Raw genomic sequence first — 24,460 nt, 5'->3', positions numbered from 1 at the left:
AACTTTATTTATTACGGGAAACAGTAGGTTTGGCTAAGGCATTGAGCATGTATCTAGCATCTGGCAGCCCACCTGCTACCTGATAGATACCCAGTGAGACTGACTTTGTGCTGGCTAGTCATCCTTAACAGAGATTGGGTGCTATGACCCCGCACAGACCACCGTTGGGAGAGATGTATTGGGTGGGTGGAAAAATCCAACAATGATCAGCCAAGAGAGCGGCCTGCAGCTGGCCACCCCCTTAAATAGAGGCATGCTTAGCAAAAAAATATGAGGCTTTCAAATGTCCACCAAACAGCACCCATGCAACGAATGCAACCCTTATCAGCTCCTTATAAAATACAAATATGGTTCCACCTAAGAAATGTAGCTTACAGTTCTGTGGTTATATATGGATGAATGCCAGCATTGAAATGTAGAATTTTGTTTTTGCTTGTTACCATGTTCTGTATTTTTGAAACCAAAAAAAGTATTTGCTGGTAAATGTAAATGTGCCATCGAATCTAATGTGCGCTTTAATTTTTTCAACATAATTTGGCCAATAAAGGTGAGCATTAGATTCGGGTAAATACGGTAGATGATGATGATGATGATGATGATGATGATGATGATAGAGTATCCATTCCCAAAGTTCATACATTTGCAGTCTCGTAACCTTTGATACTAATTTCTGAAAGAACCCTTTAAAAACTCATATTTATTTAACTTACATATGGAAACCACAATTGTGGTGGTGGTTGTTTTGCTAGCATTTAAGGATAAAGTGAACAGCATTTAAGGAAAAAGTGTGAGACTGTTAAAAACTGAGGTTGAGAAAAGAAATGCACATCTGACAAATGGAATTTTACCAAGCTGTTGCATGTTGCGTGTTGAATATTCTCCTCAACCTTTGCTTTAACAGTTTGAATTAACTGGGTTTTATTGTTCTACCAACAATATTCATATAAAATATATCAGTGGCTCAACACATTAAAATATAATTTTAGCAACTTCATTTACAATGCAGTCCTATGAATCTTATACAGAAGTAAGTATCACTAAATTCAATGGGACTTGTTGCCAGGTAAGTGTGTATAGTCAAGATTCAAACTGAGCTAAGGTGATAGAGAAAATAATAAAAATAAAAATCATCAGAATGAATGTATAGTTCAGCCAACATTTTTTTCTTCTTGAACAGTTAAGCATCGGTGATGTAGGCAGCATAACAAAGATATCCTTTGCGTTATCCAACACCAGTTTGAGCAGAGGAGTTAAACTTCTCAAGGTATGTTACAATTACCGCACATGACCTTATGTTACTCTCTGTACTATAGCACAATACTTGGTACTTCAGTGGTATTGGATTTTAAAATACAAGTTTTCTATTTATGTAATACTGTAGGAGCTTGAAAACTGACTTACAGGTTCTTCTTGTTGTTTTATTTAGACTTGTATAACTTGCCTATCCCCAGAGGCTAAGGCCAGGTAACAAACTTGCTTTAAACAAACAGTTTAACATACACTGCTCAAATCATTTTTATGTACAAGCTCTTACAAAAATTTCTAGAAAGCCATAAGAAGCCATTGCAGATGCTGGGAAACTAATGTAATTTTTAGCAGCTCATTCTCATCAGAATGGCCCTATGAAGATCTGTTTGTAGAACTGAATCTTAAGGTTACCAAGGCGTGATTGATAGTTACAAAGGCATGACTGATCTGAATATGAAAGAAAAAAGCATGGTTTAGATGGAATTGCTAAAAAAGCACTCCTGTGTGTACTGCTAGATCATGTGCATTTAAGTTGCAGCAGTGGATCAAAAACCCACACCAAGGTTATAAGCCTGAATGATTAGGGAATCCCTGTGCTGCCACCCTCTCTCCCATTATGCAACCTGTCAGTCATCCTTATTTCAGTCTTCCCTGGATCCAGCTTCACATGACTGGCTTGCATCCAATTGCCTCTGTGGTTCGGCACAATGTTAAGTGTCAACTCTGCAAATTCTGGATGGGATGAAACGAGAGAGATAACTAAAAGTATAACATGGGAACTGAGCCAACCTCCCTTTCTCATTATGATCATATTCAGTAGCCTATTATACATGAACCGGGAGAGGGTACAAGACAGAGTCCTGGGTCACTTCCAGACAACCTTTTTAATGAAGTCTGATTTGTTCACAGGAAGACTGGATAAAACTGTCCATCCTGATTTGTTTGTGGGGATATTAGACAACTTTTCACCAAGCATTAACTCCCACTTTCCAGTGCATTTTTGTGTCATTGCAAGAAGAATAAATTTGGGGAAAGTGGGGTTGTTTTGCCAGAGCTCCAAATCAGCTTTAATTGCACAGCGTGATTTTTCTGGAGTGCTATTGAATCCCACCCCCAAAGTAGTGAGAGTATGAAAGCACCCCTGGATCACCTCTGAGGATGTGGTCTGTGGGTGCTGACAACTAATCAGCCATTACTACCCTTTAAATTTCTCTGCTAATCATGAATTGGATAACTCAAGAAAGCCCCATGGTTCTGCAGCACCTCATGGACTGTGGCACAGAGAAAGGAGGCCTAGGAAACAACTAAGTCAGCACAAAAGAATGATGGAAAGGCACATACAATGTAGTGTGTGTGTGTGAGGAACCATAGTAAAAGAAGCTTTTGAACACCAGTTCAAGTACAGTAGTTTGTCAGTCAGGTAAATTAAAAGCATAAACAAGGCCACACATCTTAGTGGTCTCAGTGCAAAGACATTTCATCCCCTAAATATTGTCTTTTATCACACTTAGGAAGGGAAGGGATAGTGTGGAGATCCATCTGTGTTGCCATTACATCTGCTGTTTTTGTATTCAGGAGCTGCATTTTTAGTGATTATTCTCTTTTTATAGCACAATCATATATATATATCATATGATATCATAGCAGATATCACATCAGTATTTAAAAGTTATTACTGCAACATTAGTAAAATCCATTCTAGAAGAAAAACATAAAGAGAAATTGGATTTTTTCTTATTGTACTCAGGAAAACAAAATCATTCTTCAGGGAAGTAATTAATTGTTTTATCAAAAGTGAATATGGTAATTTCAGTTTACAACAAATGCAAGGAAACATGTACATTTGAGCTCATTTGGTGAAAAGGCAGAATAAATGCTATAAATAAACAAGTGTAGCCTCGCTCTTGATACAGAATCGCAATTTAAATGACAGTAAGGAATCCCTCTTCCTAGCTAACCCTCTGGGAGACTGAGGCACTATTTCATTATGATCAATCAATCAATCAAATGTTTATTACGGTTGATCAACCATTAAGAAAAGTACAAAATAGAAAGAAGCACAAAACCACAGCCTCAGTGCAACCAATGCTGAATTATTAAAAGTGACAAGCTAGGACAGGCACCCCCCAAACTTGCCCCTCCAGATGTTTTGGGGCTGCAACTCCCATCATCCCTAGCTAACAAGACCAGTGGTCAGGGATGGTGGGAATTGTAGTCCCTAAACATCTGGAGGGCTGAATCTGGGGATGCCTGAGCTAGGATCTAACAACAATGGCAAATTAAGAGATATCACAGCTTTAAGATATATATACGTTAGTAGATTTATTAGACTCCTCAAGAAAGAGTCTAGAAGTATGAGCCAGAAAACTGCCTCATAAGGGGATTGTTGTTGGCATCTGCCTGTCTTGAGAGACAATGGTGTGCACCTCCAGGGGTTAAGTGTGTATGGAGTCTGCAAGCCTGGAAAATGTGTATGGAGGTCCTGGGCTGCCCCAACGACAAGACCCCCCTCTTGGCCTTGCTAATGTGGTCCAAAGTAAAGCAGGGTAATACGTTTGGCACCAGCTTGGCTGCAGGAGTTGCCAGGAGGAGGCATACAAGGATCAAAGTTTTCCTTCTCCTAGATGGGCTACCTTCCCAGGTTGATGAGCCCCATATGCCCCTCACTTCCTTCTACAGCACATGCAGACCATTCAACCCACTGCTGGATTGCATATATCTGTTAGAAGCAGACCAAGTCAGGCACAGTGACTTGGTGGTATAAATGGCCCATTAGTGATGCAGTGACTCCTGCGTATCCATATATTTTATTGTATAACCACAGATCAAAAAGAGACCAACAACATAACCCCATTTTTTTCATGTAGACACAAAATAATCTAGCAACATCTGCTACAACAGAGACATTGGCAAGGCAATGGAGCCAACATTGAATAGAGAGCATCCATGACAATCTACTTAATGAGACAAGTCCATTTTTCAAGTTCATGGCAGTACTAGAAACACAGTACTAGCTGAAATAACTACAGCTCTAAGGAAGAAGGACTGAATTCCTTCTAAGGAAAAATCTAAGCCCAGGAAATGAGATTGTGGCTCCATACAAAATCTGGTTTTCGGCTTTTGCAATGAAAGCCTGTGGAGCTGCTGGAACAAATTTGCCTCCTTTTGTGAATAAAAATCAAAATTGTGCTCTTACTGTATAGGAGTAATGAAACTGCATCCTGAGGCATTTGTAGGAATTGGCTTGTTCTAATCTGTGGTCCTCCATGTACTCTTGGCTGCAGCTCCGGATGAAAGACTTGGACACTAAAGAAGAACTGGGCTTTCACCCTTTAAACCAATGGCTTTTTGAAGAAGATGGATCTGAGACTGTGACAGAGCTAGCGGCAGTCAGACCAGATAAAGCACCACTTAAGGGTATGTTTCCCAACCACAGAACAAGCAAAACTAAATGCTCTCTTCCAAAAATTACCTCTGTGAAAAACATGGTAAGAAGGGCTATACATTATTCTAGAGCAGGTGAAGAACCTTCCTGCCCCTAAGGGCCTCATGTGGTGGGTGGACATTTGGCTGTGTGCCAGAAGGGATGGCCAGTCATGGGCAATGTCATTAACACACTTGTTCAACACACATACACATTCAACTCTGTCTGTCTCCTTCCTTCCTTCCTTCCTTCCTTCCTTCCTTCCTTCCTTCCTTCCTTCCTCCCCCCCCTCTCTCTCTCACACACAACACCTTTCCCATTCATTTTCCCAGCACTCCAGTTCAAAGCCGCAATTAGTGTGCTAATATGCAACTATCTTGTCTGTGTTGGGAGTGCGAGAGGGGATGGGGGGGGGTTGATTAAAACCTCCACCAGCACTCCCAATGCAGGTAACGTTCTGCCTGCACTGCTAAGAACTGAATAAGGACTTGGAATGTATAGAGAATACCATGTTGGCTTCTCCCAGTTGAGGATCTGGCTGTGAACCACCCTGAGATCTATGGATGAAGGGCAGTATGCAAATTTAATAAAATATTTAAGTCCAGGCAATCTGGTTTAACCGGGTTTAAAAACTTGGAGAAAGGCGTTAAATTAAGTAGGACATATTTAAGTAATTAGGTTCCGTTCATCTCACTTTAAGCACCTCTAACTCTTGCAGGATTGCATCTGAAATGAAGGGTTCTGTTGGGTCACACGAAAAGTGATTTCCATCACATCCCAACTCAAACTCTGATAAATTAGCAAATATACATAGCTGCCAAGTTTTCCCTTTTCTCACGAGGAAGCCTATTCAGCATAAGGGAATTTCCCTTTAAAAAAGGAGAACTTGGCAGCTATGAATATAGTTGCACAGTGCTATGCAGAGTCCATGCAGCTACTGCTCTAAAAATTGTTCTGCCATGCTGCCTAAAGACGTATGCATTACTATGCAGACGTATACAGAACTATGTGTTGTCATCCAGGCATCATACTAGATGATGATTTCTGTCTGTAGTGAATAATATTAATGCAGATCGATGTGAAGAGTTGAGCTACTTCCTCATAGCACTTTAATTGGTAGTGGCAGCAATTATCTAACTGGCAGGCTCAAAGGGAAAACAGCTGATCTGGAACAAACAGCAGGGCTTTACTTTTTTTTCCTACAGAAAAATCAGCAGCAATGAATAGATGCTAACTGGAGTTAAGTCCTGCAATTAATATGAAAAGGGGGGATTTGTTTCTCTTGGCTTCTGCAAGAAATGAATCAAGCTTCATTTAATTGCACATTTCAGTCATTTTTACATAGTTCAGTGACAAAAGTTCTAGTCAGGAACTATTTTTTCTTCTTGAACTTTAATTTGAACTACCGATTTTCTCCCTTTCTCATCCTTTTGAATTAGTTGTTGTTCAAGTGCAGGTTTAATGTAAAAAAAACATGTTTTTCAGAAGTATCTGCTGCAATGAATTCACTCCCTAATCTCTTGTTAATCAGAATTTTCTCATGAGTCTCTTGAAGGCAAATTATGTCCAAATTTCATTTTAAAATCTCATGCTTCACCCTGTTCCTTTTTATTTGTTATTTAAGCCATTCACATTCCAGATCAATAATTTAAGGTTTGCCATTGTCTACTTCACTTAAAAACCTTTTGCTTTCTCGCCCTGTCCCTTCCATTTTTTCCAATTCATCTCTTTGCCTTTCATAAGGAGTTCTGGAATCTCCTCCTGAGCTTTGAAACTCTGGGTCCTTGCTGTGTTTTTGTATAAACTCCTGTGCCTGACCTGTCACTATCTGTATCTCTTCCTTCTGTAAGGAAAGGAAACTCCTTCTGGGAATTCCCATTTGTAATTTATCCCTGCTCTTCTAAGGATTGTTGTTAAATTTCCATATATCCTTCTTTTGATTCTCAATTTGAACAGGATTTCTTTAAAGATGTCAACTTTCTGTCCATCAACCACCAGGCCTTCCTCATAGCTTTTTAGCATTACTGCATCTTAAACTTTTCTTGTTAAAAAAGTCAGAAGTTTATCTGGTGGCTGTCTTTTCTCTCTTGAGGCTCTCGTCCAAACTCTGTAAATGTTCTCAATAAATTCTTCCATCCCCTCCTTTTCCCCATCCATTCCGCTAAAATCCCACTCACTTAGCTAGCAAGGCCTTGTTCTTTTTCCTTCTCCGGTAACATCCTTATTCGCACCGTGTTTGCATTTAATCTTAATTGGAGAAGTAGGTTCTGTTGTTCAAGTTCATTTCGTCTCTCAGTCAGGCCCCCTACTGCCCCAGCAAGAACCCTTGATCCTCACTGGGGAGCCAGTGTGGTGTAGCAGTTAAGAGTGGTAGACTCATAATCTGGGGAACCGGGTTCACATCTCCGCACCTCCACATGCAGCTGCTGGGTGACCTTGGGCTAGTCACACTTCTCTGAAGTCTCTCAGCCCCACTCACCTCACAGAATGTTTGTTGTGGGGGGGGGGAGGGAAAAGGAGATTGTTAGCCGCTTTGAGACTACTTTGGGTAGTGATAAGGCAGGATATCAAATCCAAACTCTTCTTATACCCTCAATCAACTCTGCTGTTTTTTCCAGTTTCATCACTTTCCCTTCTAGGGCATTTACTTTTTCATCTAGTTTGTCAAACTTCTGTGATAGAGCCTCCTTAGAGTTGTCTATATTTAACCTGACTCCAGTCCATTCATATAAGTACCATTTAAAAGTTCAAGAAAACAACAGCTTGATTCTTTGTATCCAACAGAGAAATGGGTTGCTAAAAGTTAACTAAGTGCAGCTTAAAAAGTAACAACAGACTGATGTGTTTTCAGATGCCTTTGATCTCATTCACAAGTCCATGCTGCAGTCTGTCTTTCAGAAGACAAAAGTTGACTTCCTTTTTATTTCCGTCTTTGCCAAATTAAACTTAAACACCAATTCTTCAATTTTAAAATCAGAAAGTTTGGCCATAAGTAAATTATTTCAGAAAGTCTGCTGCTTCAGGTGGCGGTTCGTGGTTTTGGCTTTTTGGAGCTGCAATAGTGCTGTGAGCGAACTCAGGCCGCTTCTCTTGCCCCCCCCCCACTGCCAATGCAGCGGTGAGGCTTGGCTGGTCCTCTGTCATGGTGTTCTGTTGTGCCAGAAGTGGTTTAGTCATGCTGGCCACATGACCTGGAAAGCTGTCTGCAGACAAACACCAACTCCCTCGGCCTGAAAGCGGAGAGGAGTGCCACACCCCATAGTTGAATTCGACTGGACTTAACTGTCCAGGGCTCCTTTAGCTTTTTACATTTTTTATTCAAACTTGCAGAGTTAAATTAGTTAGAAACTTCATACCAAGTTCAAGTCAATCTTGTTCTGCAGCAAAGACAACCAGTCTTGTGGCACCTTAAAGGAACATTTATTTAAATTTCTTAAGTAGGTTCCTCATCATCTGGTGATGATACTCCTGCAGGTGCTATCCCAGATTCATATTTTTCTTGCAAATACATGTGATGGAAAGGCCATGAAAGATTGTGCCATAATAAATTTGCTAGTCTTGTAAGATGGAACAATACACCCTGTCATTTCAAAAACCATGTTTCAGTGTGACATCTCATGGGAGATTTTATATCATTGTAATCAGTAGCTAGGTGTCAACAGGATTGTTAGCAAAGCATGGCCACTGAGAAACAAGAGGTTACAGTTAACATGTCTGGGAGAACTTGGAAGCATCACAAATTTCAGGGATAAAAGAGGGAAGGAATTTTTTTGTTTTTAAATCCCATAGGGGGGGGGGGTAAGTGGGGGAGATAGAACAGAATGGAATATCTTGGAAAATGTGATTTCAAGAGGTGTCAAAATGGATAGAGAGCCAACAGACAGACAAATAACTTTCCAAAATATGTAGTAGAAGATAAGATATCACACACACACTAATTTGGTCAGAGACCTAAATTTTCATCCATCCATATGAATCAGCACAGGCAAATTTGTGCCCTGAGTTTTCCGATTACTGAACAACACCCCTGCTGATATCTCAGTCTTTGAGGTAGATACTGCTTTACAGTATATTTTGCATTTCCCCCTACCCTCCATTTAAATGAAAATGGGTATGAGAGTTGCACTTCATTTGAGCTGTAGAATTGTGTCCTGAACATTCACATCAACTTTATTCTGGTATCTTAATAGTCAAGAGTTACAAGTGAAGAAACATTAAATGACAAATGATAATGTTAAACCAAAGGCTCTCTTCATTTCTCTCTTTAAAGGCATGTCTAGCACCCCTATTTTAGCTGACTATGGGCAAAACAACACCTTACACTTCCACCATATTAACCCTTGCCCAGAACATCTTTGGAAGAAGACCATTTGCCTATCAGCCAGTTCCCCCTTGATGGATTTCTCTGAGAGTATCACTTCTCTAAGAAAGCATTTTTCAATGGACAAGTAATTATCAGGCTAAAATTGTACATCACTGCATTTACTGTAGCATGTACTGTACATGCAGGTCCTGCTTACTGAACACAGTAGTGTTCCCTGGAAATTATTTGTTAGGCAAACATTCTCATAACAAGCTGGTGATTTTCACTGATTCCTATGGGGGGATTTGTGTTCCTGACCATAGAAGTTTGACCCCCCAAAAGCCACTCCCCCGAAAACCTAGAAAAAAATGCTATCTGGTTTGTCTGATTGCTCCTCTTTACTCATTCCCTCCATTTCTCAGCCAACCATCAAAAAGCAAACAATGAAGTGAAATACTCTCTGTTCTTATATATAATTTGGTGGTGTGTATAGCAAGGTTTGGGTACTAATTTATTGTGGTTGGATAAGTGACTTTTCTCATAGCTTAAGTTCATAAAGCAGGTCCTGTGGGGTTTGTTTATGAAGGAGGAAGGATATAGGACTATTGGTTTTATTTCTTACACACATATTAATTTTATGCTTCTCATAGGTTTCTTTGTCACATTTTCTATCATTGATCTTTTTCCACAGCGGTTACTTACACAATCAGTGTCCACACAGGAACGTTACCTGCATCAGAAACAGAAGCAGATGTCTTCATTACAATATTCGGGGAAAACGGGGATTCTTACAAAAGAAGACTTAGGTGTTCAAAGTCATGTGCACACTTTGCAAAGGGCCAGGTAGGCTTAGAATTTGTCTAGCTGTTTTTTGAGGGGCTTTGTAAAATTCAGTCAGAGTGTTCACAACACAGCTACCTCAAGCTCTCCTTTCACTGGCATTGCTATGTGAAATCATGACAAAAGCATAAAATACACTTAAGATGTGTTCCCTCTCTATATTGCTTGCAAAAGTTGAAGAAAAAGGAGCTGCCACATCCAAAGCACACATGCAAAACAACTCTTAAAGGTAAAGGGACCCCTGACCATTAGGTCCAGTCACGATTGACTCTGGGGTTGTCATGCTCATCTCGCGTTATTGGCCCGAGGGAGCCAGCATACAGCTTCCAGTTCATGTGGCCAGCATGACAAAGCCATGCCCTGTGGAACACCCTCCCATCAGATGTCAAAGAGAAAAACAGCTCCCAGATTTTTAGAAGACATCTGAAGGCAGCCCTGTTTAGGGAGGCTTTTAATGTTTAATAGATTATTTTATTTCATTTTTCTGTTGGAAGCCACCCAGAGTGCCTGGGGAAACCCAGCCAGATGGGCGGGGTATAAATAATAAATTATTATTATTATTATTATTATGGCGAACCAGAGCAGCACACGGAAATGCCAAAACAACTCTTAAATGCTGGCAAATTAGCAGTGCTGATGCTGACAGAAATAGCCATCTTCTATCATTCAGTAACCAAAGGGCTGGAATCCAAAATATATATATAGGTGGATAAAGGAGCTCTGGGAATGTTTGTATAAGTTTATGGGGTTTTGGAGGAGTCATGAAGTTGCAAAGCTGAGGGGGCTGGGTCCAGACTTAGACATGGCTAGATGGAGCCACTGGGGCTCTTTCAGTGAGTCTGTTCTAAACATGACCAAGTCCAGATCCAGATCTGAGTTATTTCCCCATTCAGATCTGCATCTCCCTTGCTTTCCATGAAGATGGATCTGGCTGCTTCAGCTGCTGTTCCCCAGGGTAGCTGCATGCCAACTGGAAAATCTCTTGCAATTCCCATATCATAGCTCCCAAGGAATCTGAGGTTATTAAGATGATCTTATATATTTAAAGGATTCTAAATACAATTTGCAGAATACTGTCATGGGCATCAATACCCTGCTGAAACAACTGTGTTTAATGACAGAAAAAGGAGAGCCTTTCGAGTTTTACAGCTGCAGCCCTAAGGGAATATTCCCATAGCTGCCAAATTATCCCTTTTTTAAAGGGATTTTCCCTTATGCTGAATAGGCTTCCTCGCGAGAAAAGGGAAAACTTGGCAGCTATGAATATTCCTGGAACTATAAGCACAGGGTGTCATAATTCTAATTTCTATTGACTCTTTCCTATACAAATCACTTCTCTTAAGGAATGTGTATAGAAATAAATACCATGTATATAAAATGTACCATATTTTTTGCTCCATTGGACCCACCTGACCATAGGACACACCTAGTTTTTAGAGGAGGGAAACAAGAAAAAATTGAATTGTCCTAGGCATAGCAGCCAACTCCTAGATGCCTAGGTGCCTTTGCCCCGCCATTAAATATTTGAAGAACCTTATTTTGCAAAGGGGGAAAGCTCCATTTTTTTAAGGATCAGCTCAAAGTTGCTGAGTTTTCTTGCAAAGGGAATAAATCCTGTTTATATGGGGTTCAACTCACAGTTCTGCAGCTTCTCTAGGAAAGGGGCCCATTTCTACAGTTTCCAGACAGATAATCTAATCAGCCAGTCACATGTCTCCCTCTGCAGACAACAATTAAGGCCTAGACAAGGGGCCGGGAGGGGCTGAGAAGGGAGCTAGCTCCCTTATCTCCCTCTCCGATCTCTTGCAATCAGCTGCTGAGCGGGTTCCTTTCTCTTTCCCTCTTGTTAGCCTTTAGCTCTTTCTTTCTTTCTTTTTAAAAAAGCACGATCTGCCTTTAGCCCCTGGGCAATTCAGCTCCAGGGACCATGCACTCGCTCCATAAGACGCACAGACACACAGAAAAAAGTGTGTCTTATGGAATGAAAAATGCGGCAAACTGGCACTGCTGTGGTTCAACCTCCATTCATTTAATGGAGTTTGTCCGTAGCTGTCAACTTTCAGATTCGAAAATAAGGGATCAGCAGCAGACTCACCTGTCCCGGGGACAGTCTACGGTATATCTAACAATCCAGGATAGCAGCGGGAAATGGTGCTGGAATAAGGGAATTTCCAGCAAAAAAAGGGAAGGCTGACAGCTGTGGCTTGGAATAAGGGAGTTTCCCACAAAAAAGGGAGGGTTGACAGCTATGGGTTTGTCTGGGAGCTTAATGCAAGACCTGCTGAAATAAATTGAGGTTGAACAGCAGCAATACTTTGTGAATTGTGCTTATGATATTAGATATTTGCATATAATTCTGAACAGAAATCCAGGCTCCAAATCCAATGCAGATATCTCACTGCTGCTTTTAAAAGAAATGTGAAGAGATGGAATATCTTATCACAGATCTGCAACACCTTGGCTAGTTTGGCCCTTTGTAACCACTAAAACAGTTGAGCAATTGAACAACTTGCACAGGAAAATTGTAGAATTTTCCTTCCTAGAGATTTAGAAGAAGAGAGTTGATAAGTATCTGTCAGTGTAGTGAATCCTCCTGCTGCAGGGGTTAAGCTACATGACTCATGATATCCCTTCCAAAAACTGGGAATCTGATTCAGCCATATTAATAAGCCTAAATTGAATTTACTGCTTGTAGCTGTCACAACTGTATGATAGAAGAAGATGAAGCAATTCAATTAAATCACAGTGAATGAAGCTGGTTTATATTGCTTAAGGAATTATCTTTCTAGTTAAATGCTCTCATTGGTTTAATGGGTTAAATGAATAGGAAATTATCATTTTGCCGAACTAAATCAGAATCTAAATCAGGCGAACCAATTTAATAAAATGGTTTTGCTTTTCATCAATTACATTTCCAATGAAGTGTTATGTGTCTTTACACAAAGGGAAAAATAACATAGGACAAAAATACATTCTGGCTAACAGCGAGAGCTGTGTAATTTAATGCATCTTGAGACAAATTCATTGATAACAATGGTGTGATTTTGACCACTGTTTCCTGAGGACTTTGATTTATTGTCCTATTGAAAAGGATTAATGATAGATTTCAAACTGAAAAGTACTATCAGGAAAGAAAGATGAATATTACTAGTATAGCCTATTATGTACAACTCTGCATATAGTGTGCCACCATAACAATATTTTCCATTTAAAATAACAAAATCAAAAGTGCAATGTTCCAGAAGCTATTTACGATACATTCTTCTTGACTATTGACTATTTGGGGCTTTTTATACTTCCCATTGTCATGGTAACTGTTTTTGGAAGAGTATAAATATGTGAAGGTAAAAATGTCAGAAATTCTATTTTTCTAGTTGAAATTATATTCTTCAGGCTACATTTCCTGGAAGTATTTGTAGAATATACCTGGACCAAAAGATAAGTGTAAGAATCTGATTTTTAAAACCATAAAGCATTTCCCTTTTATTTTTTTAATGTTTTATTTCATTCTTCTTTGTCTCATTGTATAGAAGTTGTCAACAAGTAAAATTATAGCTGCTGCTGCTTCTTCCATCCATCTGGTCGTTTTGCTGCCCACATGTGCCCACACTTCCACCCACCCGCTTGTATTCTCTCAAATGGGCACACATTCATTCCCTCTAATGTAATTTATTCATCCCAACATGCATCTCTGGAGCGGCTACTGCACTGTTGTTTACTGGAAGCTAGAATAGTATTAGAAGAAGTATTCATTTGCACTAAAAAAAAAACCCATTTCCTTGTCTTTATCAAACTCTCATGCACAGAAGACTGATAGCTTTCTGTGGTCAGTCTAATTGACCATTGTTAGCATTGCCATTTATACTTAGAATCTGAAACACTATAAGGAGTAAAACTTAAGCACACACAAATTGGTTATTTGTTGTATTGCACTGTGCTGTCATTCACAGAGTTGCTGCTGAGTAGATGGAGAAAATCATGCATGGTATTAGTATGAACCAGTCATTTTCAATTCCATGGAATCCTTCTCATATCAACATTCCTGCCAAAGAACCTCTGCAGAAGAATCGTGTGTGTGTGTGTGTGTGTGTGTGTGTGTGTGTGTGTGTGTGTGTGTGTTGTAGGGTCCCTATGGGATACTGACGAGTCCTGTTGGCCCATGTGAACTGAGTGTATATCCTTGAACACACCCAGAACTCCCCTGCAGCTCTGTATTGTATGGCAAGCTGTGCAGTGGAAATTGAACTTTTATTACTAATACTTTAGTTCAGGAACCTTTGCAGGAATTCCATGGTTCCAAACAACACAGTTTGAAAGTCATCGATTTAGACCAAAATACCAGAGACAGGGAGCTGGCCAATGAGTTTAAATCCTGAAACAGCTATGGACTTGCTGGGTTTATGCTGAACATACTGTTCAGCCGCTGTGGTCTATCTGTAAAGTTAACAGCAACAGCTGCATACTTTGAATGCTGCTGGAAAATATTACTATAGGAATCATTTAGTTAATAAGTGTATCTCAATCTCAAGTTCCAAAAAGCATTTTAGAACAATAAGACTTCTGCATATGAATAAGGTATCTAAAAGCTATCAAACCAATTTCTAGGGTGCTACTGGAAGGATTTTTTAAATTTTGTTTCGACTACAGCAGACCAACATGACTACCTACCTGTAACTAGAACCAATTTTGCATTTAAGTACCAGTAAAAGGAACAACTGAACAGGAAAACAATTCTCTTTTCTAATAGAGTAGTTGAAATGAGCAATGTTTAATATGTTTTTTATTAAGTGGATGTTGGCCCTGCTTTATTTCCTTTCTCCAATAGTTGAATACCTTCAGTGTCCAAGCAATAGATCTAGGAATGTTGAGCAAAGTGCTTGTGGAACACAATAAATCTGGTTATGGAGCAGGTTGGTACCTTGACCAAATCATGATACAAGAATCAGAGAAGAATAGTGACCAGAATGTATTCCTGTGCCAGCAATGGTTGGATAGTGGAGTTGGTGATGGAAAAATGAAACGAGAGGTGCAACTTCTTGGAAAAGTTAGGAAAGAGAAGCTGGACGAAAATTTTCATGGTGAGATGCATTATTATAAAATTATTAAATGTTGATCAATTTTTTTTTGTCTTTCAGGGATGGGTCTGTTGAAACCAAAAAATGCTATTCAAATATAATATACCTTTATTCTAAGTAAGATCATTCATGTATCCTCATAGCATTTTGCAAAGCTGGATAATACAATTTGTATTTGTATTTGTATTTGTATTTGTATTACAGAGAGAGAGAGAGAGAAATACAGAGGCTAAGAAGTATAAGCAATGTTTTAAAATTAGATTTGGGGATTAGATGTAACAGAAGGTGGTGAGGAGAGAAAAACAAATAGGAGACTTCTTCAAGCATGATGAATGACAGACCAAAGGCTCTTGTATCTGAATCTATTTCTGATATATCTAATCTGTTCTAGCAGTATCTTCTACCTCACCCACACCGCATTTAGGGTAAAAAAGTAAAGGTAAACCCCATTTAGGAATGTTGTTTCAAAATGTGATGAAATGAAACATGCCCACAAACCCCTTTCTTGGTCAAGGGGGTGGACAAAATGTTGGTGAAGCAGTGGCAGGAGTTCCTGGACTTTACAGACTATCTGGATCCATTTCAGTTTGGGTTCAGGAGCAGTTTAACCACTGAATCAACCTTGGTTGCCCTGATGTGGCTGGGGAAACCCAGCCAGATGGACGGGGTAGAAATAATAAATGATGATGATGGTGATGAATGATGTGCATTGAGAGCAGCGGCTCATCCAGACTTGCTCTTGCCCCACCATTTCCCCCTGGGGAAATGCAATATTTCCCTGAATAGGAGCAAATGTCAGTAGGGTTTTCTTCAGATGGATGCTTGCTCCAATTTATCACTAAAGAATTAGTTCTCCAGAGGAAAGTGGTGGGACAAGGGCAAAACCACTTGGACCTGTGCCTAGAAAGTGTGGGACAAGGGGGGAACTGCTCAGACCCATCCTTTCTAGGCATGGGACAAGCATAAGCCTGGATGAGCCCTGGGACATGGAGATACTCTGTCCTTCTTTCTTGGTCTCTTAGCAGTTTTTGATTCCATTGATATCATATGAGCAGAAACACTGTTAAAATTGTAAAACAATGTACAAATTCAGAATAGTATATAAATGATTAACAGACACAGCACTATTGCTAGTATTGAAATATCAGGGGTTTAACTGTTGGCTTATTTCATGCACTATGTGGCTAACAAAAGTTCATAATTGTGGTGCAAATTTAGATTTCTGCAACACAACCATCAATTTCCTACTGATTTGCTTTTCTAGGTACTTGGGATGTCACTGTTACAACTAGAGGCATTTCAAGCAATGCTATGAACCCTAAGTTGACTCTTACGGTTTGTGATGACAAAGGGGCATCTTCTTCAGTCTTTATTCCCAAAGGATCATTTAAGAGGGCTGAGGCTTATCAGGCAACACTGGAGCTGGATAAGAAGTCTAATATGATATGCAAAGTTCGCTTGGAAGTAGAAGACACAGATGGGGAAATGTGGCATTGCCGTGAGGTAAATCCTAATTATGTGTTTGTATATTATACTGGAAGAAAAAACTTCTTTATATAACCTTGTTGGGCTTCCAGGGACAAGGCTAAATCAAAGGCCCCATGTCCATTCCCTCATTCCTCTTCTTTTGCACAAATGGCCACAAATCACTAGGATATTCTGTTCATGGTTTTTATTAGGGATTAAATGTTACAGCACACTTCACATCCCAACAAAGATAGATCCCCCAGGGCATGAAGACAGCCTCCTGGATTAGGGTTTTAGACAGTCCCCTCTAATAGTGTGCCAGAATTTTCACTCAGTAATATTTGGGTATCCAGTACAGTAAAGGTAGCCCAACAGCTCCTTGTTGGGCAGCTTTACCTCTGCCTTCTTTGCTACTAGCATGTAGAATGGGGGTGGGGCTCTTGCTTTTCCCTTGAAGGACTGTTCTACCTCTCTTGAGGCTGAGGCAAATAAGCTGTGTCAGTGCATCCCCACTTCAGGGACTTAAGAGCAATCCCTTCTTCAGGCATAGCCTACTGCTCACTAGACCCCCAGATTCCTTCAGCCTCATTCCAGTCAGCTTCCCAGCCCCAAGGCATTGGTTAGGTGTAGCCTGAAGCTTCACGCCTCCCCACTTGCTTGCCTGCTTGTTTAAAGCTATCTTTATTTCCTCCTCATTAATATTCTGCCTGTGTTATCTGTGTTTGCTACTGCTTGGATAAATGCATGAATCTGACGTTTGGAACTTTTTGTAAGTAAAGTATTTTAAACTTACTTAATGACATGTGGTTTGTTCACTACAAGAGGGGTAGAAAAGAGAAGAGCACTTTGCAAGTGAACTAAATGGGATAAAAAGGTCTATATTTCCACATTATACTGCTGATAAACTTTTCTGAGTTTAAACTCTGCTACTGAGGGATCCCTCCTGCTGTTGAATGAGTTTAGCCCCACATTTTGAATTCATTCCCTGTTTAGGGAAGTTTTTAATGTTTAATGCTGTATTGTGTTTTTAATATTCGGTTGGAAGCCGCCCAGAGTGGCTGGGGAAACCCAGCCAGATGGGTGGGGTATAAATAATAAATAATATAATTATATTATTATTATATTATGCACTCAGCCAATTCTTTTGTTATTTAGCCCACACACATGGGTCATGCGAATTCATATTTTTCTCCCACAAGACCTCCACTCTGTCCCCCGCCTCCCCTTTTTCCTATCTGCCTTCTGCACGGAGAGAAGAAGCTGCCTGTCTTGTCCACCAGCATGCTGTCTTCTCAGCCACACTTTACTGGCAAGCCTTGCCTCTGCCTCTGAGCAGTTGAAAAACACAGGTACTGTAGAGCTGTCCCCAGCAATTCTTCACAAACCTACTCCCACACACACACACACACACACACACACACATTCCTATTTAAAGGGATGTGATTTTCAGAAAGCATCTTCTAGTTGTGCTCAACAGTTATCTAACAGTCTTATGTAACATAATGCTCAGATCTGTTTGTCACATATCAGACTATTCACATAATATTCAGTTCTGTTTATAGCAGAACTATTACTGCTTCCGTAGTATGCGTCAAAAATTTATTTGGGAACAAATGTTTTCTTTAAAAAAAAAAAATGAATGGTGGGGGCTGGAAAAATTCCTTTCCCGAGTCACTCAGTGAAGTAGTTGGCAGGTGGTTAAGAAGACAGCAGGAAGTGTTATTACATAACTTAATTACAGATTTCACTATGGTAGTATGATTTCACTGTGATGATTGCCGCTGGCTTAGCCAAGGGGTTGGGGGTGCTGTGGGAGGGGCCTGATGGGAGCCAGAGTCCAGCAATATCTGCAGGGCTACTGCCTTCCAATGCCTAGTTTAGATGGATTGAAAAAGAAGCTTTATTTATTAGTAGCTGGCTATACTTCACCTCCAGCTGATGTCTTCGAATGATTGTGTTTTGCATTCCTTCAGTCCTTCCAAGGGGTGGAGTAAATCTGTCTCCTCTCTAATGCAAAGGAATAACATTGCTCTCTAACATATTTGAACATTTATTTATTTATTTATTTATTCATTCATTCATTCATTTTGTTTATAATGTTCAGTTTCTGTTAATTGGTTTTCATGGGAAACTTACAGATTCTTGCTTCACACAATTAACTCAAGGCAGTGTCAATTTACTCTTGGCAGAAAGCCAAGGTCTGCCCAGCCTGGAAACTACTCTCTGATTGGTTAACGACCAGCACTGAACTCTGTTATCTAGGAATGCTAGCACAGTTGTTTCTTGTTGGGTGTTAGGAGTAGGAGTGCTGCGTATGGTTGGAGAAAGAGAGATAGAGATAGATAGATAGATAGAGAGAGAGAGAGAGAGAGAGAGAGAGAGAGAGAGAGGAGAGAGGAGAGAGGAGAGAGGAGAGAGAGAGAGGATTTATTTTGCTTTGCTTTGTATGCAGAAACTCTGCTGGTTTTATTTTCTTTTAATAAATCCTGTAAATAGTTATTCTGTGTCTAGCCGACTAGTCATTTCCGCCTCAACTAGCTTCTGTGCTGTGCAGGAAAACTCTGCTACGTTTGGGCTAAAGCCACTAGAGCTATAAGTAGCTATTGTTTCCACTTCCTGGATTGCATGTGGGTGAGTGTTATCAACTGAGAAGGCCTGCTTTCTAGATATCACAAGGTGACATTCCACTGATCGTAGTATAGTCAGCAAAACCTCCTCTGAAGATCTTAGTGATCAGCCAGGTATGTTGGTCTGCTAGGTATCCTGGTCCTAAGTTGTTTAGAGCCTGAACATGGCTCAGTGGCTAATCGCCAGCCATAAGAAACGTTCTCATATATTTATTTGGATCAACTACTATACCAAGGTGTGACTTCAATATTACCTGGCAAAACATGGTTCTATATCTACATATTCTCAAGCTGGCTATTATATTCTGGTCTTGCAACTAACAAAGGGAGACAGTGACAATGCCTTGACAAAAGTATCTGCCATGTAAACTGACATCCCAGGAAAGAAGCAGAGCACCAAAGTGACAGCCTCTCCAAGTATGTCTAGGATACTGAAGCTAACATCATCAATTGCAACAAAATAGCTGTGTTGTAGAAAATATAAGGAATTTTTCCTGACAAAATAAAAGTCAAAATGCTTCTCGGGAATACTGTAGCTTTTAATTCATAGTTGTAATTGAAAGTCTTGCATTGTTTCTAAATTGCTCCTCTGACAATTTCATTTCCCAGAAGGTGGAAGACACAAAAAGGGGGTCATCTCTTTTGGGCCGCGTCCTCACTAACAGGGAGGAACTGATCAATGAAGTGACAGTACAGAGAACCTTGGGAGGAAGTGATACACAAGCAAGGGAAAGCTGAGTGTAGTTGAACATGCACTCTGGACTTTAAGAAGGCTCATTTCAAAAAGCTAACAGAACTACTGGGTGAAGTCCAGAGGTCAAAATTACTCAAAGAGAAGGGAGTCCAAGATGGATGGGAGTTTCTTAAAGGTTAAATATTGAAGGCACAAAGGCTGACAATTCCAGCAAGAAAGAAAAGTGGAAGGCACCAAAATAAACCGCTGTTGCTACATAAGAAGCTTACAGATGAGCTGTGTTGTAAGAAGGGAATATATAAAAATTAAAGAAAGCAGAAATCCCAAAGGAAGAGTGTACATGAGTAGCCAACAGTTGCAGGGAGAAGGTTGGGTGAGGCAAAGCTCAGAGGCACATCCACTACCTCACCTGCAGATGTAAAGGAGCTGTGTGTCATCAGCATATTTCTGATTACATACTCCAAAATTCCAGTTAACCCCAGATAGCAGTTTCTTGTAGATGTTAAACAGCATAGGGGATAAAATTGAACCCTGAGGAACCCCACATTGAAGGTTCCACAGGGCTGAAGAGCACTCCCCAAGCATCACCCTCTGGGGGAAAAAACCCTCCAAATAGGACTGGAACCACCACAAAGTGGTGCCACCCACCCCTAACTTAGACAGCCACTCCAGAAGGATACCATGTTTGATGATATCAAAAGAGGTCTGAGAGGTCGAGGAGAATTAACAGGCACATATTTACCTCTCTCTCTCCCAACAGAGGTCATCATTGTCAGGGCTGACAGGCTTCCTCTCTTCACAAATCACCACGAGAGTCTCCAGATGTTTTTATAGCCTTTATTTACAGTAATTACAATTGGTCATTAGCACACAATGATCATTCATCAGAGTCACTCGGTTCAGATCTCTGCTGAGGTCTGCGTTTGCCCTTCCAACAAGACAGAAAATGGTGAACCCTCTCACTCTGTCTTTCGCCCCTCCTCTTCTCTACATGCCTTGCGAGAGCTGGCTTAAACCTTACCCCCAAGTCTGAACCAGAACTTAACCCTTGTTGCCCCTGTGAACTTCCTGGCTCTATATCCCTCCCTGCCTGTTCCTCTAGACTGACTTCAATAACTCTCTCCTCCATATCCCCCTTGGGTACACCTTCTCCTTCCTCCAACCCTACGTCTCCCTCTCCTTCTGGGAAACTTGAAACCTCTGGCTCATCCCTGACAATCATGTAGGGTGACGAAAGCAAAAGCCTGATTGAAATGGATCATGAAAATCCATTTTCCTCAACAGCCTTTAATAAAATATATTGGGTCTAAATGAAATATTAGATACCGTATTTTTCTGTGTATAAGACTAGGTATTTTCCTAAAAAATAATGTCCTAAATTTGGGGGCATCTTATACACAGCTAGATCTCCCCCCCCATTTTCTTAAATTTGAGTCTCCCCCCAAAAGGGTGTCTTATACATGGGGGTGTCTTATAGATGGAAAAATACGGTACTTTCAATAGGTGATATCATGCTCTGAGCATCAATGGACTTGGTGCTTTACTCAAACTTTGGATATTGGAGAGTTTGTGTGGTTTGTTTTTTAAAGCTCTTACAAAACCATGTTTTCTACAGTGTATTCTGAAGTCATTTTTAAAGTAGGGTTTTCAAGAAACATCCTCCACAGAGGGTGATAAATGCACATCTCATAAGTATTTACAGGAAGGAATGTTTTTTCCTGCAAATGTTGGACTGATTCAAACATTCAGAGGATGATAGATGATATGATATATGTAGGGAGATGAACTCTTATGTGCTGCCTTTGGTAGCAAAGTCCCCTGCAAACAAGGGGTGCAACCTCTGCGATCGCCACCTGGGGATCCGCTGGGGATCGTCACCGCTGCCCCAGCCCCAATTTGGAAACCTGTTGTGGGGGCACCTGGTTATGCCCCCTTTTAAAAATGCACCCAGAGCTATGCCTCCCCGTGACCCTCCCCCCCGGTTATGCCACTGCCTGAAAGTGTGACTCAACACTTGTATTAGCACTGTGGCTAATGTTTCAATATCTCATTATTTGTACACAATAGATAATGAATAACTCTGCTTAGGATATAGCATACTCTAGTTTTGAACCAGTAGAGCTTCAGTGATCTGAACTGATGCTTGGAGTCTGGGTCTTAGGGCTGATTCTCTCAATATGACCAAACCATAGGACTGGTTTGGAAAACCTCTCACCCTCCTGATGATGCTAGATTCCAAATCCCAGGAGCCCCAGCCCACGAAGCTGACAATCAAGGATGATGAACATCTGGAGAACACAGGTCCACCCATCCCTGCCATAGGGTGTGTCCATTGGTTTCATGCCCTGTTTGTGAGCTTCCCAGAAACAAACCACAGGCCTACATAGAGCTTGGTCTGATCTATACATATCTCATTCTGTACAGGTGAAACTTCAGCACAGAAAAAGCAAACAAATCCTGGAATTCCCGTGTGTCCGAGATTTTTCAGATGCTGAAGGAAGCACAATGGCTGAACTTCCAGTTCTCACAGCTGGCTGCAACTTTTTAGCAGGTTTGTTAATTGCCACACAGATCTGTTTGCTTGTTTATTTCAATCAAAGCATTTTTACCTCACTCTTCAGCCAAAAAGGCTCCCAGAGCTGCTTTCATCAGATTTGTAACACACACACACACACACACACACACACACACACTCCAGTCCCTGCAAACTTAAAGATTAAAAATACACAATAAAAAAGGAAAATGGGAAGAGTAGGGAAGAGGAAAATAAGAAAACACTTACACCAGTGGTGCTTCTGACCAGCTGGAATAGAAACAATTCAGGGAGAGGAGAAGTCCTATGCAGCAGATCTCTCAGCAGAGCCAATGGTTTTCTCTGTTACAGCCCGATGAAAGGCTGCTGGTGTCACACGAGAACTGGCAAAGTCAGAAAAGGGAAAATCTTATAGTTCTGCTTATTTTACTGTGCAACATTTAGCTAAAATTACCATTCACAGGGTGGGAATAGCTCAGTAAGTCCTCAGCACTCAGAGTGGATACTAATGCCAGCATTATAAATCCATGTAAAAGCCACTTCTTCTGCTGCACTATGCAGAGTAGACTTGCCACTTGTGAAGATCCACACACACACAAACAAGTTATTCAAGGAAGAAGAGCTAGAAGAAGAGAAGACAGATCTCTTGTGTATAATCCCTGACCGCCGAGAGGGCTTAGCAATGCTGCAGGAAAATGTGCTGGCTAGTATGTCTTTTTTCACTACTGTCCCACAAGGACAACCTCATTTCTCACTCACATACCCATCCTCCAGACCAGCACATGGCCAGCACACTCATATGCACACACCCTACCTTTTTGCCTGGGAGTGATAAGGGGCTTCCAGAAAGGCTCTTAGGGTAGCAGCCAACTCAGAGTAGACCTACTGAAATTAATGAACCTAACTTTCTCCTGCTTACAAATTTCAATGTGCCTACTGTGAGCAAAACTTAGTTACATGCCACCCTTAATATTGTAAAAAGTGCTCAGGAACCAAGCCCAAGGCTTCCTCCCTGAGGTCCTGCCCATAGCTGTGCAAGCTGAGGCCCACCCAGCAAATAACAGTCTCCTAATAAAAGTATAGTGATATTAACTTGTATGTGATTATTGAGTGAGAGTCAATACCTCTTGCTTTTTCTACAGTTAAACAGTATGTTCTGTACATCTCAACGGACTCCTCCCCAGAATCAGGAACAGACTCAGATGTGTACGTCACTTTGAAAGGATCCATGGGAGACACTGGCAAGAGGAAATTAGTTAGGAATGGAAAGGACATTTTCGCCAAGGGGAAGGTAGGTTGCTAGGTGCACTGTCTTGCAACTACTGTATACCTGTTTTGTAATGCTTTGCATTGCAGAAACTACAGGTGCACAGTGGCGTATGGGGGGGGGGCAGAGGGAGCAGGCCACCCCAGGTGCCACCCTGGGGTGTGTGTGACAAGATGGGCCATGTAATCTTTCACTGCAATAAGTAGATTTAGAACATTTACTGCAGATTCGCCAATACAACCTTCCCCAGTCTGCATCATCCAGATGTTTTGGATTATTATTATAATTATAAAATTTATTACCTTCCCTTCAGCAGGTTCTGGGGCATGTTACAACGATTTAAAATTCAGAATGAAAAACTGTTAAAGCAAATAACAATTATAGGAATACAATGGATCCTGAAAAGACACATTTAGATTGGAATTCACATCAGCTCTAGTCTTGCTGGCTGGTACTGATGGGAGTTGTAGTCCAAAATGTCTGGAGGGCAGGCTCCTCTAGAAAATTTGTCATGGCTATATGTGAGATTCTAGGTAGTTTTTGTAAGGGTAAACCTGCTCTTTACTACTGGTAGATTATGTATAGCAGAGAGCATTCCCCTACATGCAAAGGAGAATGAATCACATTCTACCAAGCAGTTGCTTTCCTAATTAGATGTCATGAGAGAGGTCTTTGCCTGTGTAATTATACCACAGCTTTAAACTGTGGTAATATATTATTTTCTTTATTGCATGCACTTTTATTTTCATCTCCTTCTGCTGCCTTCAAGCTTCTAAAAGCTTCAGCTTCTCACGAAACTACCTTGAGCAATACTTTACATATGCAGACAATATTATAAAATTAAATTATTATCTGCAATTTAATGAGTACTTTCAATAGGATAATTTTGTCTCTTTCTTGGTATTTCTTAAAATATACCAGTGATGGGTGGATCGTAAGCTCATGAAGCCACAAACCCCTTTCTCCAACATTAGGAAGCTAA

General features: G+C 40.6%; 1 protein-coding gene across 6 annotated transcripts in view; it reads left to right on the top strand.

Moving 5' to 3' along the window:
• The window catches only part of RP1 (RP1 axonemal microtubule associated), a 194,812-nt gene that overhangs the window by 148,098 nt on the left and 22,254 nt on the right, over window positions 1-24,460 (top strand). For all 6 annotated transcript variants that reach the window (XM_060277834.1, XM_035125532.2, XM_060277835.1 and 3 more), the window contains 7 exons: window positions 1,178-1,264; window positions 4,533-4,665; window positions 9,667-9,818; window positions 14,641-14,893; window positions 16,155-16,393; window positions 22,103-22,229; window positions 23,354-23,502. In XM_060277834.1, coding sequence (XP_060133817.1) covers window positions 1,178-1,264; window positions 4,533-4,665; window positions 9,667-9,818; window positions 14,641-14,893; window positions 16,155-16,393; window positions 22,103-22,229; window positions 23,354-23,502 — 1,140 coding nt within the window. The remainder of the gene's footprint in view (window positions 1-1,177; window positions 1,265-4,532; window positions 4,666-9,666; window positions 9,819-14,640; window positions 14,894-16,154; window positions 16,394-22,102; window positions 22,230-23,353; window positions 23,503-24,460) is intronic.

Source organism: Zootoca vivipara, chromosome 8 (assembly GCF_963506605.1).
Source record: "Zootoca vivipara chromosome 8, rZooViv1.1, whole genome shotgun sequence".
Classification (NCBI taxonomy): domain Eukaryota; kingdom Metazoa; phylum Chordata; class Lepidosauria; order Squamata; family Lacertidae; genus Zootoca; species Zootoca vivipara.
The sequence above is the reverse complement of the archived record's forward strand: the minus strand, read 5'-3'. Positions and strand labels throughout refer to the sequence as shown.